Source organism: Anopheles darlingi, chromosome X, assembly GCF_943734745.1.
Source record: "Anopheles darlingi chromosome X, idAnoDarlMG_H_01, whole genome shotgun sequence".
Taxonomy (NCBI): Eukaryota; Metazoa; Arthropoda; class Insecta; order Diptera; family Culicidae; genus Anopheles; species Anopheles darlingi.
In genome coordinates, this window is record NC_064873.1 from 9,702,470 (window position 1) to 9,717,366 (window position 14,897).

The following is a 14,897-nucleotide window of genomic DNA, read 5'->3' on the forward strand; positions in this document are numbered from 1 at the left end:
GGTCGTGGACTCAACGCGTAGCGCATAGACACGACAGTGGCAGGCGCCCGATAGCGACTGGATCGGCCAGGCGCGCTCAGCTGTCGCCTCAGCTCTGCTTAACTTGCACTTGCACCGGTGGAGGGGAGAGGGGTCTAATGTTTTCTTTGCTGTTGTTTCGCTGTTGTTTTCGGCGAGCAAAAAAATTGGCGAACCCCCTGCCCTGCCGCGGCTACAACTCGCTCCGGTTACGCGCGCGCGCGCGCGCGCACATTGCAGCGGCCGTCCTGACCTAGTGTAGCGGTCGGCCTTGCCCATCGTTTGGAGAGAGAGAGAGAGAGAGAGAGAGAGAGAGTCGAGGTCGTGCTCTGTTTGTTTTTGCTTTTGGTGTTTTGCTGTCGGTGCCCATTGCGGAAAGTATCGCGACTTCCGGGGTTCGTGGGCTGCCAGTTCATGCCATCTGCTAGTAGCAGCAGCAGCAGCGAGTCCTGTGTCTGCGGCAAGTCTCGTCTCATGAGCCGTGCACGCGCGCGCCGTGTCGTGCCGGATTGGGACCAGGACCAGGAAGAAGAGGAGGTGAAAGAAGCAATTAAGGGGTTTGCGCTGGCCACTCGGCGCGTTGACAGTGCAGGGACCGGAAGTTACTGGCACTCCCTCGACGGGGTGGCGGGTGATCACGTGTGTGTCTTCGATGGTGAGGGCCTAGCTGGCCTAGCTTTCCTAGCGCTTTCGCACCCGCACAGGATGGATTGCCGCAATCGTATTGCCCTCCAAAGCGCACCACAAGTCAGGCCCCAGGGCACCGATTTCGAATCGCGCTCTCGTATTGCTCGGCACCGCACTGGCAATATCATCTTGCGTCGCGTCCTTGATCGACTCCGAGGACCGGCCACTGGAGCGCGAAGCTTTTAAGAAACAACAGCACCACCAAGTGCCACACTTTCCCCAAACCGTTTCTGGGGCCTGTGGAAAACCTTACCCGTTTGCTATGATGCTGATGCTGCTGCCGTGTGTGTGTGTGTGTGTGTGTGGTTACGATCCAACACGGCGGTGCGTCGGTTTCAAGGATACCAGGATGCCAGCTCGATCAATCGGCAATCGGCGATTGGGTCAAGGTCAGTCAGCTCTATGGTCGACATAATATCTGGCTTTCACTCCGCCAGTAAAGAAACCGCAATATCTACATCTCAACCAAATCGGTGGCTTTTTGGAGAGCTGTTAACGAGGGAAAAGGCATTACTGTTTCACTGTAAATTGATGATATGTTGACAGTTTTTCTCATGACTCATTATTCACGTGCTTACGATTCAAACTGGCGACGGGTCTGTTAACGCATTAACAAACCCGGTTGCATATAGCTTCTGTCAATGGGGCGTATCGTGCAATTTGCATAAAAGTCTAGCTCGCGCAGCCCTATCGACAAAAGGTATGCAATGTGGCCACTTAATATTTTAGGGGCCAAAGGGCCGCTATTGGCATAAGGGGCCTGTTTTCTGGATCTGCCATTAAAAGGGGCCGGTTAAATATAAACTGGCCCCCTTGCATGGTTTTTGTCATACGAGCAGAAATAATAATCTAAAATAAAAGCTTATCCAAAATTAATAATCAATGTACAACTACATAAAATACGGTCTTCGTCCGACCTTAGGTTGTGCTAACAAAACGGAGCTACACGGGAGTTTGAATCATCTTATATTTACATTTATTGGTTATTCACATTTCACATACTCCTGGCAAGTTGGCGGGATCAATATTTTATATGTACCTTCAACCGCTTTTCCTTGATTTTTCTGCATATTTTCTTATGTCTTTTCGATTCGCTTTTGTTTTACCGCCAAGACATATACCACAACAGAATTCCGTAGTATGTAACGCTTAAATCAGAAACACAATCACTACAGTAAGAATGGGGCGTAAACGGTGTTTTGTGCTAGTTTGAGAATATATCCAGTTAGAGAAGGGCTAGTTGCCATAAAGTGGCCCCAGAATAACGCGAATTAGTGGGCGAATTGTGTAGCTCTTTTCTTTTGGTGTAGCGGGCTTGGCTGTCGTTTGTCCGTTGCTTGGCTCTTTATTCGTTTTGTCTTTGAAATCAATCGCATGTTCTACTTCTTTTATTAACGCTCGCTGGGTTCCCTGCGAGGGATGTATTTTTCGAGGGTAGTGGTAATGAAGTGAGAACTTTTTCATGCAAACTAATTTTCGTTAATGCTAACTACAGCGTTGTCATTTATTTTAAAGTAATTGTGGCAAAGTTACACCACATCACATACTAAACTAACCCTTTTTTGTGTGGCTTTCCTTATTGTTATACCCTAGATTACATTCCATACAAGGTGCAGCAGTAGGTTTCTGCTTTTGGTCTGAACGCAAAAAAAATGTAAAAGATACTGCTTAGGATGAAAGGAGAGATAGCGACTATTGTTTCGCGCCTTACTTGATTGTTCTTACACTCAGTATCCAATTGATCTACTCTCCGAAAATATCAGGAGGAAAGTTTTCTCCATTTGCTCTGATGTTAGATGTGGCATAGCTCCGCCTGAACACAACTAATAAAACCACTCATAGATAGCATGCAGAAGCATGATGGAATACTTAATCTGATTATGCTGCAGGCTATTTATCCACCAAAAACTATGTAAATCAGCACGGCTGTCATCTACAGAAAAAATAAAACAGTTCGGAGTCCTCTAAAATAAACATTACTCCGAGTCTTTCTCCTAGTCTCTAGTACTGAAGCCGATATGAAAGAGTACCCCGTAACCATAAAATTGGATGCTAGTTTGGCTCCACTAAACATCCACGATCAATCAATGCGGGAACCCATCGATACTTCGTAACAAAACGGGAATCTTATTGCTTACTGTGTTGACTCTCTCGTGACTTGGTTTACCAATTTGTTGGATATGATATTATAGTTCACCGACGACGGCAGCACTTGTTTTGGGAAAGCCTAACCTAACTAATCCGGTTTAAATATGTACAATACACAGATTACCACCACTTCACAGAAGTTTATTGACTGACAGCGGCGAGAATATGAGATGCAGTCGTGGTGACATCCTTGATCTCTACCGACAGGGCCAAATCGATATAGCTGGCAATTGTTCCAGCATCGTTGCTAATGATGCACGCAGGGCTCCATTACAATATGGGGAAGTGTCTATTTCGGCAACCCATCAGCGTTATGCTCGCTAACACTACTAGGAAGGCGTCGGCTGGGCTATACTGTTGGGCAACGAAGTGCTAGCCTCACATACCCCACCGTCCAACTGACTGAGATAGTCGATCGCTTTCTTCGTCTGGCGCTTGTGCGCCGTACTTTCTGCATCGGCCTAGAAGGGATAAAGAGTATCACAATCGTTAAGCATACTGATAATTCGCAAGCACATAGACTGTTACTTACATTGGTCGTCAAGTTGAGAAACTCGTAGTACCGGCTCATGGCTGCCACCATGCGCTTGAAGTTACCGTGCTGCAAGTGAGCGCGCGCTATCTGTTCCAGTGACGGCTGATCCGCAATCAGGTAGAAGATGAGCATGCAAACGTGGCTACCCATATATGTGTGCTCCATATGATGTTCCGCTTTTTGTATCACTGTTGGTGGTAACGAAATATGTGCGAGACGTATGAGTTTGGGGGCAATTGAGTTGGTTGGTTTGTACTTCGGGAGAAGAGGGGATGAAAACAGATCCATGGTGAACAGTGTTCACTAAACACTGTTGTTTGTCACTTACATCTTGTTTCCGTGTCCTCAGTATCAACCGTCCTAGCCGGTGTCTCCAGGATGGCATTCGTCTTCGCTTCAGCATGACTGTAACAAAGAGATCACGATACAATATGATTACTCATGGTGCACACTTTGACTAAAACGGAGTGAATCCAACCTAGCCATTTCCTCTTGCTGCTCGAAGTACTCGACCAGCTCCTTGATACCGCTCTGCTTCCCCTCTGCCGTCTTGTAGCACAGGATCTGCTGGCGATTTTGTTCACTAGGACGGGCCAAATGCAGCAACAGTGTGAGCGCCAACAGATTCAGGTCGAACACGCAACGACTCGGCACATAACGAGCGATTCGCAGCAGTATTTGCATCGTAATATCGATCATTTCCGGCTGTTGACCCACTAGCGTTGCCCCAGGCGCTGCAATTCGGAAAAAAATGATGAAAGTAAAGAGACCTGTTGCTCCTACTGCTTACGCCACCGTTCACCTCCTATCAATCCTTGGTTACCTTGATCGTCGAACGAGTGCGTGAGCGTGATGAGCATATGCAGGATCGGTTGATGTAGCTCGCGCACCACGACCCCGACCGCTTCTTTGGGCGTGTGGTCATCGGTCGGGTGGAATGGAATCTCACGGTCCAACTGCCGGTAGATACGAGCTAGCAACTGAACCAGCAGCCCGTCTCGGTGCTCGAGCAGAAACGCCTGGTTGGCGCGATTGAACACGCACACATTGTTGAGCACGCGCAGGCAGCGCTCGATTTTGCGTAGCTTTGCTATCGCCTCCGGATGCCAATCGGCAGCCCGTTCCGGCACGCTTTCGTAGCATTCGGAAACGGTCTTGATCAGATGCTCGATGCCACCTAGCTTGCGTAGCTCGTCCTTGAACCACTCGCCGGCTCGCTGCGAGGTGAGTGATAGCAACGATTCCATGGCGAGCGTAGCGGCACTGATCCGGTGCCCATCACTACTGTTACTACTGCTGCCACTGCTGCTATCACCCTCACTCCCTATTATGTGAGGCTTCGCCTTACCGCTCCCCTTGATCTCGTCGCAAAGCTCCTTTACCCGTTGGCGGATCTTTTGCTGCGGATCGTTCGTCACCTTGCCCGCTGTTCCAGCCAACTGTTCGCCAGCGCTGGTCGTACCAAGCAAGTTCAGCATGAGTTCAAGCGAATCGCGATCTAGATCCATGTTCAACTTGTCTTGCGAAAACACGTACATGATGGCGGCTGTGCAGAGGGCCAACCCAGCATCCTGGTGTGCGTCGGAAAGGGCCCGGAAGAAGCGCGTCACTACACCGTGCGCCCGTACGTGCATCTTGAAAGCGGGTTTCATGCACTTGGTGGCGAGCTGCAGCGCCGAAAGGCACCTGGTTGACACGGGATTGTCGGGCTGGAGCGCCGACAAGATATACTCCACGTCGTCGTCCATCTCCTGGAATTCTCCGATCTCTTGCATCTGGTGCGAGTTCTTCACATTCCGCACTATCGTGTAGAATGGTTTAGAGTCGCGATAACAGCGTATCTTCGGTGGCTCACCCGCACCGTATTCGTCCCAATCACCGCCAAAGCCGGCACTTTCCGAGTCGTATGGCTGAGCCGATCCAGCAGGGTAGTGGCCGCCGCTAGTGCTACTGCTACCACCCCCGCCACCACTATTAGCACCCAGCAGCCCATTGGCACCTCCAAATACGGCATCCACGCCAAAGCAGTTGCTGTTTGTACTGGAGGCTACGGCACCACTTGCGGAAGAACCACCGCTGCCACCAGCAGCTAGCCCCGCACCGGCAAAGCTCGCCTGTTTGTTGGGTCGTTTGGTGCGCGATCCCAGACCACCCAGTAATGAGTTTAACGACGCATCACATTCGAATAGATCACCGTTGCTATCAGCAGAACCAGTGCCAGCATCAGTACCAGCAGTACCACCAACAACAGCACTTCCTCCGACAATTGCAGACGCCGCGCCGGTTCCAACTGCCCCTTCGCTAGTGATTGGTGCGCAGGGATCCACGAGCATCTCGCCAGCAATCGCTCCAGCGCCGTTGCTCCCGCTGATACTAACAGTGCCACCACTATTAACAATATTTCCTGCTATTCCTGCGCTGCCACCGCTAGTGACTAGATCCAAACTATCGGCAACATCACTAGAGACCACCGCCGTGGTGCTGCATGATCGATTGTCCCGCATCCTATCGCTGCCATTGTCTTCGTCGTCGTCGTCCCATTTGTGTTTGTACACGTGCCGCTTCTTGGTTTCGGGAGCACCATCGGACGAACCGACCAGTGGGCGACTCTTGAAGATCGAACCCTTCTTCTGTAACACTAACCGCATCGGTGCGGGAGGCTGTAACGCAGCAATGTTGGCGGCAACGGTGTGCCCCGTTGAGTTCGGCTCTATCTCATCAGCAGTGCCACCATCCGCACCACTACCACTTTCGATCGGTACCTCTGTCGAGCGTGCGTTCTGGTACTGTGACGGCTGCTCGCACAGTGGGACTGTGGAAAGGTCGCCCATTAGTTGCGTGGCACTGGTTGTTGTTATGCTCTTGTTCTCTAGATCACCGCCGCTGCTGAGCCCGCGCTGCGCACCTAGATCCCACACACCTCCATCCTGCTGCTCGTGCTTCGTTATGCCATCCGTCGTCGGCCCGACTGGTAAGGTAGCCGACGACGGCTCGGGCAGATAATCCGGTGGCACCACATTCTTTTTCCGTCGACTGTATTGCCGCGTCGTAGCAACGGCGGCTACGTTTCCAGTGCTGCTCAAGATCTTTTCTGTAGACTGCATTTCTGAAAGTGTATCAGGCTTTTCCTCCAACAACTCATCGCCACCGAGATTACCACTGAGAGCACCGTGGCCGGGTGGCTTCATAGTTGGCTCAACAAGCTCACCCGAAACCTGTCGCTGCTGCTGCTGCTCCTGTTGCTGTGCAACCTTTTTCTGGGCCCCACCGCCGTTCGATGCGGCACTGGCGTTTGCCGTACTTTTCGCTACCTTCTTTCCTTTGATCATCGTGTCGAGACCGCCTCCAACAACGGCACTAGACCCAACAAGCGTGTTGTTATTATTGTGATTGCTGCTGTTGTTGGTAGCGCGACTGCGAACCGAGCGTGTGATGGTCGCACTGGATCGTAAGCTTTGCGGAGACACGCTGCCTATATCCACCGACATCGCCTCAGTAGCGCTCTCGGTACCTGGTGTTTTCGTTTTGTTGCGAGTCACGCGGCTGTAGGTCGGACCACTGCGACTACTCACATTTTTGAGCGTCAGTTTAAGTACCTCAACGCGCTCTGTCGCCGGAGGCGGCACCACCGGTGAAGACGGTGATTCTGTGTTGCCACCGGTCGTGACTAGAGGCGTGGTTGCCATCGCAACCAAGTTTCTGGTTGTGTTGACCGGTGACGACGTAACTGGAGCTGTGGATGGCGGAGGACGTGAATTTATATCTTGCGTGTTCTCGTTTTCGGAGTACGCGTCAGAGGGAGGTGCGGCTACTGTCGAGCTATTCTGCGATAGCTCCAGATCACTGCCACAATCGCTGGAACCGCGGCTGTGTATGATCTGGCAATGAGGCTGCTGCTGCGGATGGTGATTGTGATGATCGCCTTCGCCAACCGGTAGTGTATGTTTGGGTGTATTGTTATCGGAGGACGCACTGCCGAGGATAGAGCTCTGCGAGTCGAAATCCTCACCACCGGAGAGGGATGACAGTGCGTGAAAAACCTCGTACGTGTCCGTGCCGGGTAGCGGAAAAATTGGTCGCGTCGTTGCCGTGGCTGTGGCCGAACCGGTTGCTGAATGGGACGGCTGGAGCAGTGCTGACGGTGCTGTGGTTTCGGACTGCTGTTGTGGAGCTGGCGTTTGCTCGAACCATTCCGCAACATCACCCTGTGGCTTTGATTCAGTCGCAACTGCCGTTGCCGCCCTTGAGCGTTTCGATGACAAATGGTGCCTAGCACGTTCCTGCTCGATGGCGCGCTTCTTGAAGTTATACCGGCAGGCTTTATTCACTTTAGCAGAATTAGCCGCCCCGCTACCACTGGCAGATGTGCTGCCGACAGTAGGCGATGCACCCGCCGTCGTCGGCGAGGATGTCGTGGTTGCGGATGTGCCGGTGGTTGTCGTACCGACCATCGGTTTGCCTCCGAGCGATATCTTTATCTTCAGATCGGTTTTCGGTACTGCTACATGTACTGATAACGCCGGCACGGTTACTTCCTTCTCATTATTACTGGGTTTTGGATGCTCCAGTTGCTGCTGTTCGTCAATCAAAGCCTCCTCAGCATAACGATGTTGGTACGGTTCATCATGCAATGGTTGATGGTGTTGCTGCCTTGGGGACTGGGCATCGCCGCGCGCTGACGTTGAATGATAGTGGGCCGCTGCTGGCGCAAACTGGTCCACCGCAGCCGTGTCAGAATGGCCGGTAATAGTTGACGGTTGCTGCTTGTGCGGCTGATAATCGCTAGCGACCGGAGCCGATGCACTGTTTGAAGAAACGTCCTCACTATCGGTGCTAATTAGCATGGATGTGCCCTGCAGAAGACGTAAAGACAAGAAATACGTTAGCAAATAAACGAATTACAACGCAGTATTCGGCAATTGGAAGCCGAAATATTATCAGCTATGGTTAATACTTCATCTGAACACCGTGCACCTGCTTTTTTGTTGTGACTAATTGAAACGTAGCTGGTTTCGATTAGCTTTCAAGTGCAGTGCCTAGTGTTGGTTGTTGGTTTCTGTCGCAAAGGCTTGTGATACGCGCATGCACTTATGGCTCAACTAGATGACCGTGGAGCAGCGTTAGCGCGACCGTATGCTGTGTGGTGAATCGCTGCCCTAGGGCGCCAATTTGCGCGCGTAGTAGTGGTAGTAGCAGCATTAGCAATGGTTTGCTGCTGACGGTAGCATTTCTTCCAACGTAACACCCCAGCAGCGCTACCTGTACAACGGTGTAGCATGACCATGGTGAAACGGAGAAAGCCGCTAACGATTCGGACACTATGCCCGACTTTCCTGACACGCAGGCAGGCACCGGTTTGAAGAGGAGGAAGAGTGGTGGTGCATGAAACCATCAATCGATAAAGAGGGTTCTTCTATGGCACTACCGCGCGCTGCTGCTGCAACGATGACGACTACTTATGTGTGTAGCTCGTCGTCTGTCTTATCATGTGGCCGGTTTTAAAGCCTTAAGGGAACTGACCACACAGGGTCACAGAATTGAACACCCTTTTCCCGCTTACCGCTAATTATTAGTGACGACCTCCGTTGACAGTAGACACCGGACGGCACACGATTCGGAGTATGCACGCGTTTGGCTCAACACTTGCATTAAACAAAGCACAATAACAGGAAGATATCCTTCTTTTACTAGTACCATAGAACGATTCCGCGAGTATAATTCGGGCAGCTTTGGTATGTTGGTAGATTGCTGCTTTGTTTTTTTAGGGCCACCGTATGTTCACCAGCCGCCTGCCGCCATCGCCGTCGTCGTCATCATCACCACCATGCAATATCTGAGCTACACACTACACACAAACACACATGCGCTCACGTTCCTATACCACCAGCTGCTGTCTGAACTATGGCGGGCTTTTTCTGTTTTGTATCAGTCACTCTACAGCGGAAGCGCCATATTTGTAGCTACGGTTGGATTGAATCAACTTACGGCTTAATCGACAGAAACCCACATACGTGACGAAATGTGTTGCAATTGTAGGCTCCCGAAAATCAAATTTAAAAAATATGAAGAACCAGAGATCCGTAACACACATACACACAGCACACCGTTAGCAGGCCGCTGCTTCTGGCTCGCACTCTCGTACGTTACACCAGGCAGACGGTGGTAACTACGCATAGATGATTATGATATCTCCATTTCGCTCGGATACAACCGCACTCGTACTGTTATTGGAAAAGACTCTTTTCTCCTCCACTGTTTCCCATCCTGTTCCACACTCTTTTCCTGTCTCTTTTCTCTCACTCTCTCTCTCCCTCCCTCTTTATCTCTTTCTTTTCTTTTTTACATCTCCCTGTCTCTCGCGCACCGCTCTCGGATACAATGGCACACATTTGAAAATGAAAATTTAGCGCTTGTGTGCGTCTAGTCTTCCAATAGACTGCCTCTGTTTATTGGTTATGCTCGATTCATATGTATGCGTGTGCCTTTAGCGGGTAGGCTCCCGATAGGTACGGCTAAAGGTGCGTTTTCGCCTCCCCGTGTAAGCACACACCCACACGTATGTACTTCAGAAGCCTCGTACCTCAGAGCGGGCGCGAGTGTGAAGATGCGTGAACAATCAGCAGTGGTGGCCTACCTGCGGGCCGCGTGCTTATTGGAATAATATTCAGTCTTCACAGAAAATGAGAACATGATATTTTTTTTTCAAATTAACCACTAATTATTAATCCTGTATTTGCTGGACAGTCATTGTTTGCACATAGTCTGCACATCACAACCACATCTGAACAGTTTTTGAATTTATTTGGTATGGTGCATTGCTAACGCATCACTGTGGCCAGCAGCATTTAAAAAAAAGTCTGCTTTAGCCCGTGATATATTTAGACCTGACCAGCACCACAATATTGCATTTACATTACAACCATGGCGGCTGGCAAAACGAACGGAAAATCGGTTTGTGAAAGCCTCATGCAGCAAAAATAAAGAATGTTATTGGCCCCACTATATTCTGCCAAAACAGCATGGTTCTCTTTTCTGCTTTATTGCTTCTTGCATTATGGAGTGGACACGTAACGTACCGATTTTCAAACGAAATGTCCTTTATCTATCATCCACTGCCCCTGGGTGTAGATGCTTGTGAAGCGAAAATAATTATAAGATGTTATATTCATGTTTGAACTTACCTTCGAGATCCGCAGCAGAATGGGTCGATGCTCACCGATTGAGGGCGAGGCAAGGGGTGTGGGCACGGTGGTGGTCGGTCGGCTACCAGTTCTGCCGCCTTCTATCGTCAAACTATCGCTGGTCGGCGAGCAGTCCATCCTGGCGTCGCCATGAAAGGCTGGCTGGATTGATTGCGATACCTCCGGATGCTGATCCTCATCAGGAAAGTACTGTTCGGCGAATGCTTCGGTGCCCAAATGGAGACTGTCGGTTGTGCAGTTTTGCGACGCAATTTTCTGTTGCTGACGCTGCAGTTGATAATCATTGCTGTCGTCGTCCTCGTTGTAGTTGATAACCCGGTTTTGAATGCGAGACGAGTTGCGTTTCGGTTGGTCCGGCGCCCCTGCTGCTCTGCTAGTGGGTGGCTCTTTCGATTTCGATTTTTTCGCCTTTTTTTCCTTCTTCTCTTTCTTGTTGCTTCCTTTCGACCTACGACCAACATCCTCCGGAGACTGTTTCTTCCGCCGCGAGGACGATTTTGGTGATACAACGGCAGAACCGATCGATTCGCTTGCATGCAGCAAATGCTGGTCATGCTGTCCGAAAGGTTGCTGTTGCGGGTGCTGCTGCTGAGCGGCATAGGCATCAGTGGACTGCGGTGGCAACACAACACCACCGCCGACAATGTTGGCCGACTGCGGACCAGTGGGCGAGAACTGTGGTGTGGCCGCAGCCGACAACGGCTGATAGTAGTTGGATGGAGCTACTTGGACCGACGACGAGGAAGAGATCACACACGCTCGGTTCTTTTGTTCGTCCGAAAGGGGAGCAGGAAAGGAGGCCGACCCATCGCCGGCTACCATCATTAGATTCTGATGCTGCTGGAAAGCGGTCTCGGCCGGCGGCACCACCAGTGGTGGTGGTAGAATATTGCGGCTTTTGAAGAACTTGCGAGGCCGCACAGGCTCCTGGGCAACCGGTGACAGCAGGTTGGACAACGCTTCCGGAGAATCTCGTGCAACGCCGACGTCGGGCGAAGGTTCTATCATATCTACATTGTTGTACTCGGAGACTGCAACAAACACACATCGAATTGAATATTTTTTATATAATAGAAATTGATTGGTTGGAAAGCAGGAGTTGGGCGTTGGGAAACCTACCAAAACTACGGTTCCGTATCGAGGTGAAACTCGTTATCCCCCAGCGACCGACGAGACCGGCAGAGCGGCGCGGTGCCGGACAGTTCTCTTTACGACGCTCCTTCAGTAGAGAATCCAGCGGCACAATCACGCCGTGCGGTTTATTCCACTTGGGCATCTTGGCGGTTCCGTGGCCCCGCTTTGCCCGGCCACTGCCGGCGGCAGCAGAACCCCGCAGCGTCCCAAGCACTGCACCGGAAGATTCCAATGCGAAGCAGTTACCGCACGGAGTAAGCAATAGAAATTGAACCTTAACTTAAAATACACAAACACACAACACGCACGTACACAAACACAAGAGAGCCGTTTCAATGGAACGCCCTACACGATCATGTTCGAAATAGAACTTTTGTTTTTGGCAATGTACCCGTTTCGTCACCGGTTGTCGACCGTCGCCACAAACGCGTTGGCTTTTCGTTGGTTCTTGCCGGTTTTGCAGATCAGGTCGGATTCGTTTCAATTGTCTCACGATATAATTTCCCGGCGCAATCTCGCCACGAAACACGACCAATGTCCGCCAGCGCACGCAGCACCATAAAGTTTCATCGAGGCAAAGACTGTCCGGCGAGTGTGAAGTTTACGCGATTGCATCGCTTTGGCCGTTGCGCCTTAGTTGCGATTGATTTGAAAATTGCTCCCGTTGATTGCAATTGATCGAAGCAGCATGCACGAATCGCTGGTTTTATGCTTTCTCGCCAGCTTTATGGTTGTTGTATAGTCCTAGAAGAAGAATATAAACAAGAGGAAGATATTAGCAGCTTGCATCATTCTGCATGATAGTGTGTAGCGCAGGACGACGCTTCGAGAGTTTTCGGCACACGGTCATTGAAGCCTACGCTCTCCCTATTGCCCCCCTCACTGCACTCATTCTGCTAAGCGCTATTAGCAGGGAATGTAAACTCTTTCCAAGTTGATCGACGAAAATGAATCGCGTTACCGCAGGTGTTGCACAACCTTCGCACTGTTTTTGTTGATTGTAGGATTTGTAGGGAAAGGCGGTGTTGCTTACTATTGATTGCAGAATGCTAGTCGGTTCACGGAGCGCTGTCCGATGGTGGGTATCAAGCACGCGTATGACAACATGGTTTCAATATAAATGCGCTGCTCTGCAACACAAGAAGAGGATGCCATCGCTGCCATCCTCAGAATCACACGTACACACATACACACGCACACGCGCGCGCACGCACGCACCCAAACACACACACACGCACACACACGCGCGCGCAAACATGCACGCACTGCGGGAAGCGAAGACGACACCTTGGCAGAATTTTGTATGTCCCTGTAACTCTCACGCTCCGTCGTCCGAACCAACGATTCCTACCCCCCGCGGTGGACCCTAGCAAAGTGCATTGGACAGAGCAGAGCAAGGGAGTAAGAACCGCGGAAAAGAAGACACGCTTTATAATACTCGCTGTTAAACCTTCGCTGCGTTCTTCCTCGTCGTTGTTCTCTTTACCCTCCTGCAGGCGTCGACGAGCCTGAGTGAAAGCGTATACGGACTCCACACGGCACTGACCGCAAGGAAGCGATCGCGGTAGTGGGAAAACTTGAGAAATTTTCGGTGCGTGATAATGTCTGGGGTTGTTGTCCACCGATGCTCTGGCCCTACTACACGTCGCCGTCGATGCTCGCTGTACTCCCTCCTCTCTACCCTCTTCTCATACCGCCGTGAGAAGTATTTACAACAACATTACACCAATACACATGACATTCGCACGCAACGGAAGAGACCTAATTGGTGTTGGTCTCTTATGCTACAGCAGCAGCAGCAGCAGCAGCAGCAGCGGCAGCAGCAGAAACACACAGTTAACTGACGAACGCACACCACCTTCTTCCACCGCGAGTATGTTCTCTTGTGAATGCTGTTGCTCCGATGAGAGGGGCGATTCCAATAATAGTATTTCGAGAATCTAGCGAAACTGCAACGGTATCGTGTACGGTACGCGGTGCGTTCAGATCAGCTATTGGGTGTCAAATATCTACTGCAGTAGGAAAGAATGGCGTGGACAATAGAAGAAAGCCGGACCTCCAACAACCCAGGTCGCTCATTCACCGACCTGCGCTGACCGTTTTGTGGGCCCCTTTTCGGTATACAGTCGCACACAGGTCGGTTTTATGAGCGAGGATAAATGATCATCCATCGCTACCATGCTGCTTTGAGTATTCTAGTCAAAACAGCAACACAAAACCGGGTTGAATCTCAAAGCAGATGTGCTAGAAGAGAGGGTTCTTTCAACTGGTCTACGTCTTATGCAGATTCTAATCAACTCACATTTTACGCACAGACACGCACCCACACACAAAAAATATACGCCCGCGTGTACTTACACGGTAGAAGGCGTGCGGGTGTTTCTGCATGCAGCGCAACCTTTAAACAAATTTAATCGAAAGACGCTCGGGATAACCCACATTCACACACGCCTAGTAATAGTGTGCGACCAGCAACAACACAACAAAACTCGCAAAAAAGCACCCACGTATTGGCCTGTCGAACGTACAATTTGTGTCCTTTTTTGTTAGCAAACTATCCGTCCTTGCAATCACAATAAACATGAACACGATGAACAGAGAGCATCTAACTTTGGTGTGGTTTTAGCACTTTACAGACGTACACAGCCGGCCGGTCACACATCCGAACATCATCCTTTAACTCTAGTTCTTGTATGTTTCAACCGCAAACCATGCATTTGTATCTAATCCAACGTAACAGGCTAATACGTACGCTGGTAGCTAACTGCATGGTCCATAAGCTTTTTCAGGGTTCCCATAAACCGACAGGTCGAAAGGATACACTTTTTGGATTCGTAAGGATCCTTGTATATGCTGTGTGGTTTGACATGTAGAAGACAACGGCCCACGGCAGAATTCACTAGCTATTCCTGACGAATGCATGATATGCCGAAACCGTGAAATCCTCAGTATTGCCAGTAATCTTCGGTGAGGTTCATATAGGTACTTACACAACGTTACTGGTGTTGCTGGTCTGGCGCAAAGGGAATCACTATCGAAGGGTAGATATGTCGATAGGGTTCCTTTCCTGTTTCAGGATGATTGCTTAACACTCGGCCCTGGATGCTGGGAACTGCATCATGTTGCCGATATACAAACACTCACGCACGCAGTTTCCACTCACCAGTTTGGGT

General features: G+C 50.4%; 1 protein-coding gene across 6 annotated transcripts; it reads right to left on the reverse strand.

Annotated features, from left to right (window-relative positions):
- Nucleotides 1-1,659: 1,659 nt before the first annotated feature.
- Nucleotides 1,660-14,833, reverse strand: LOC125954358 (protein wings apart-like). 6 transcript variants are annotated; one of them, XM_049684615.1, is made up of 8 exons: nucleotides 14,715-14,833; nucleotides 11,710-12,468; nucleotides 10,570-11,621; nucleotides 4,212-8,241; nucleotides 3,867-4,122; nucleotides 3,717-3,793; nucleotides 3,386-3,576; nucleotides 1,660-3,314 (listed from the first exon to the last, which is right to left on the reverse strand). In XM_049684615.1, the coding sequence occupies exons 2-8, from the start codon at nucleotides 11,864-11,866 to the stop codon at nucleotides 3,183-3,185; spliced, it is 5,895 nt and encodes a 1,964-aa protein (XP_049540572.1). In that variant the 5' UTR covers nucleotides 11,867-12,468; nucleotides 14,715-14,833; the 3' UTR covers nucleotides 1,660-3,182. The 6 variants fall into 6 exon arrangements, with proteins under 6 accessions (XP_049540572.1, XP_049540556.1, XP_049540564.1 ...); XM_049684599.1 differs by lacking the exon at nucleotides 14,715-14,833 and adding an exon at nucleotides 13,211-13,523; XM_049684607.1 differs by lacking the exon at nucleotides 14,715-14,833 and adding an exon at nucleotides 13,175-13,523.
- Nucleotides 14,834-14,897: the final 64 nt, after the last annotated feature.

Coding starts and splice junctions, on each gene's coding strand:
- LOC125954358 (XM_049684615.1), bottom strand. CDS start 11,866: ATGCCCAAGTGGAATAAACCGCACGGCGTGATTGTGCCGCTGGATTCT. Junction 3,577..3,716: donor TGAGGACACGGAAACAAGAT/GTAAGTGACAAA, acceptor TACCACCAACAG/TGATACAAAAAGCGGAACAT. Junction 3,315..3,385: donor TTCTCAACTTGACGACCAAT/GTAAGTAACAGT, acceptor TATCCCTTCTAG/GCCGATGCAGAAAGTACGGC.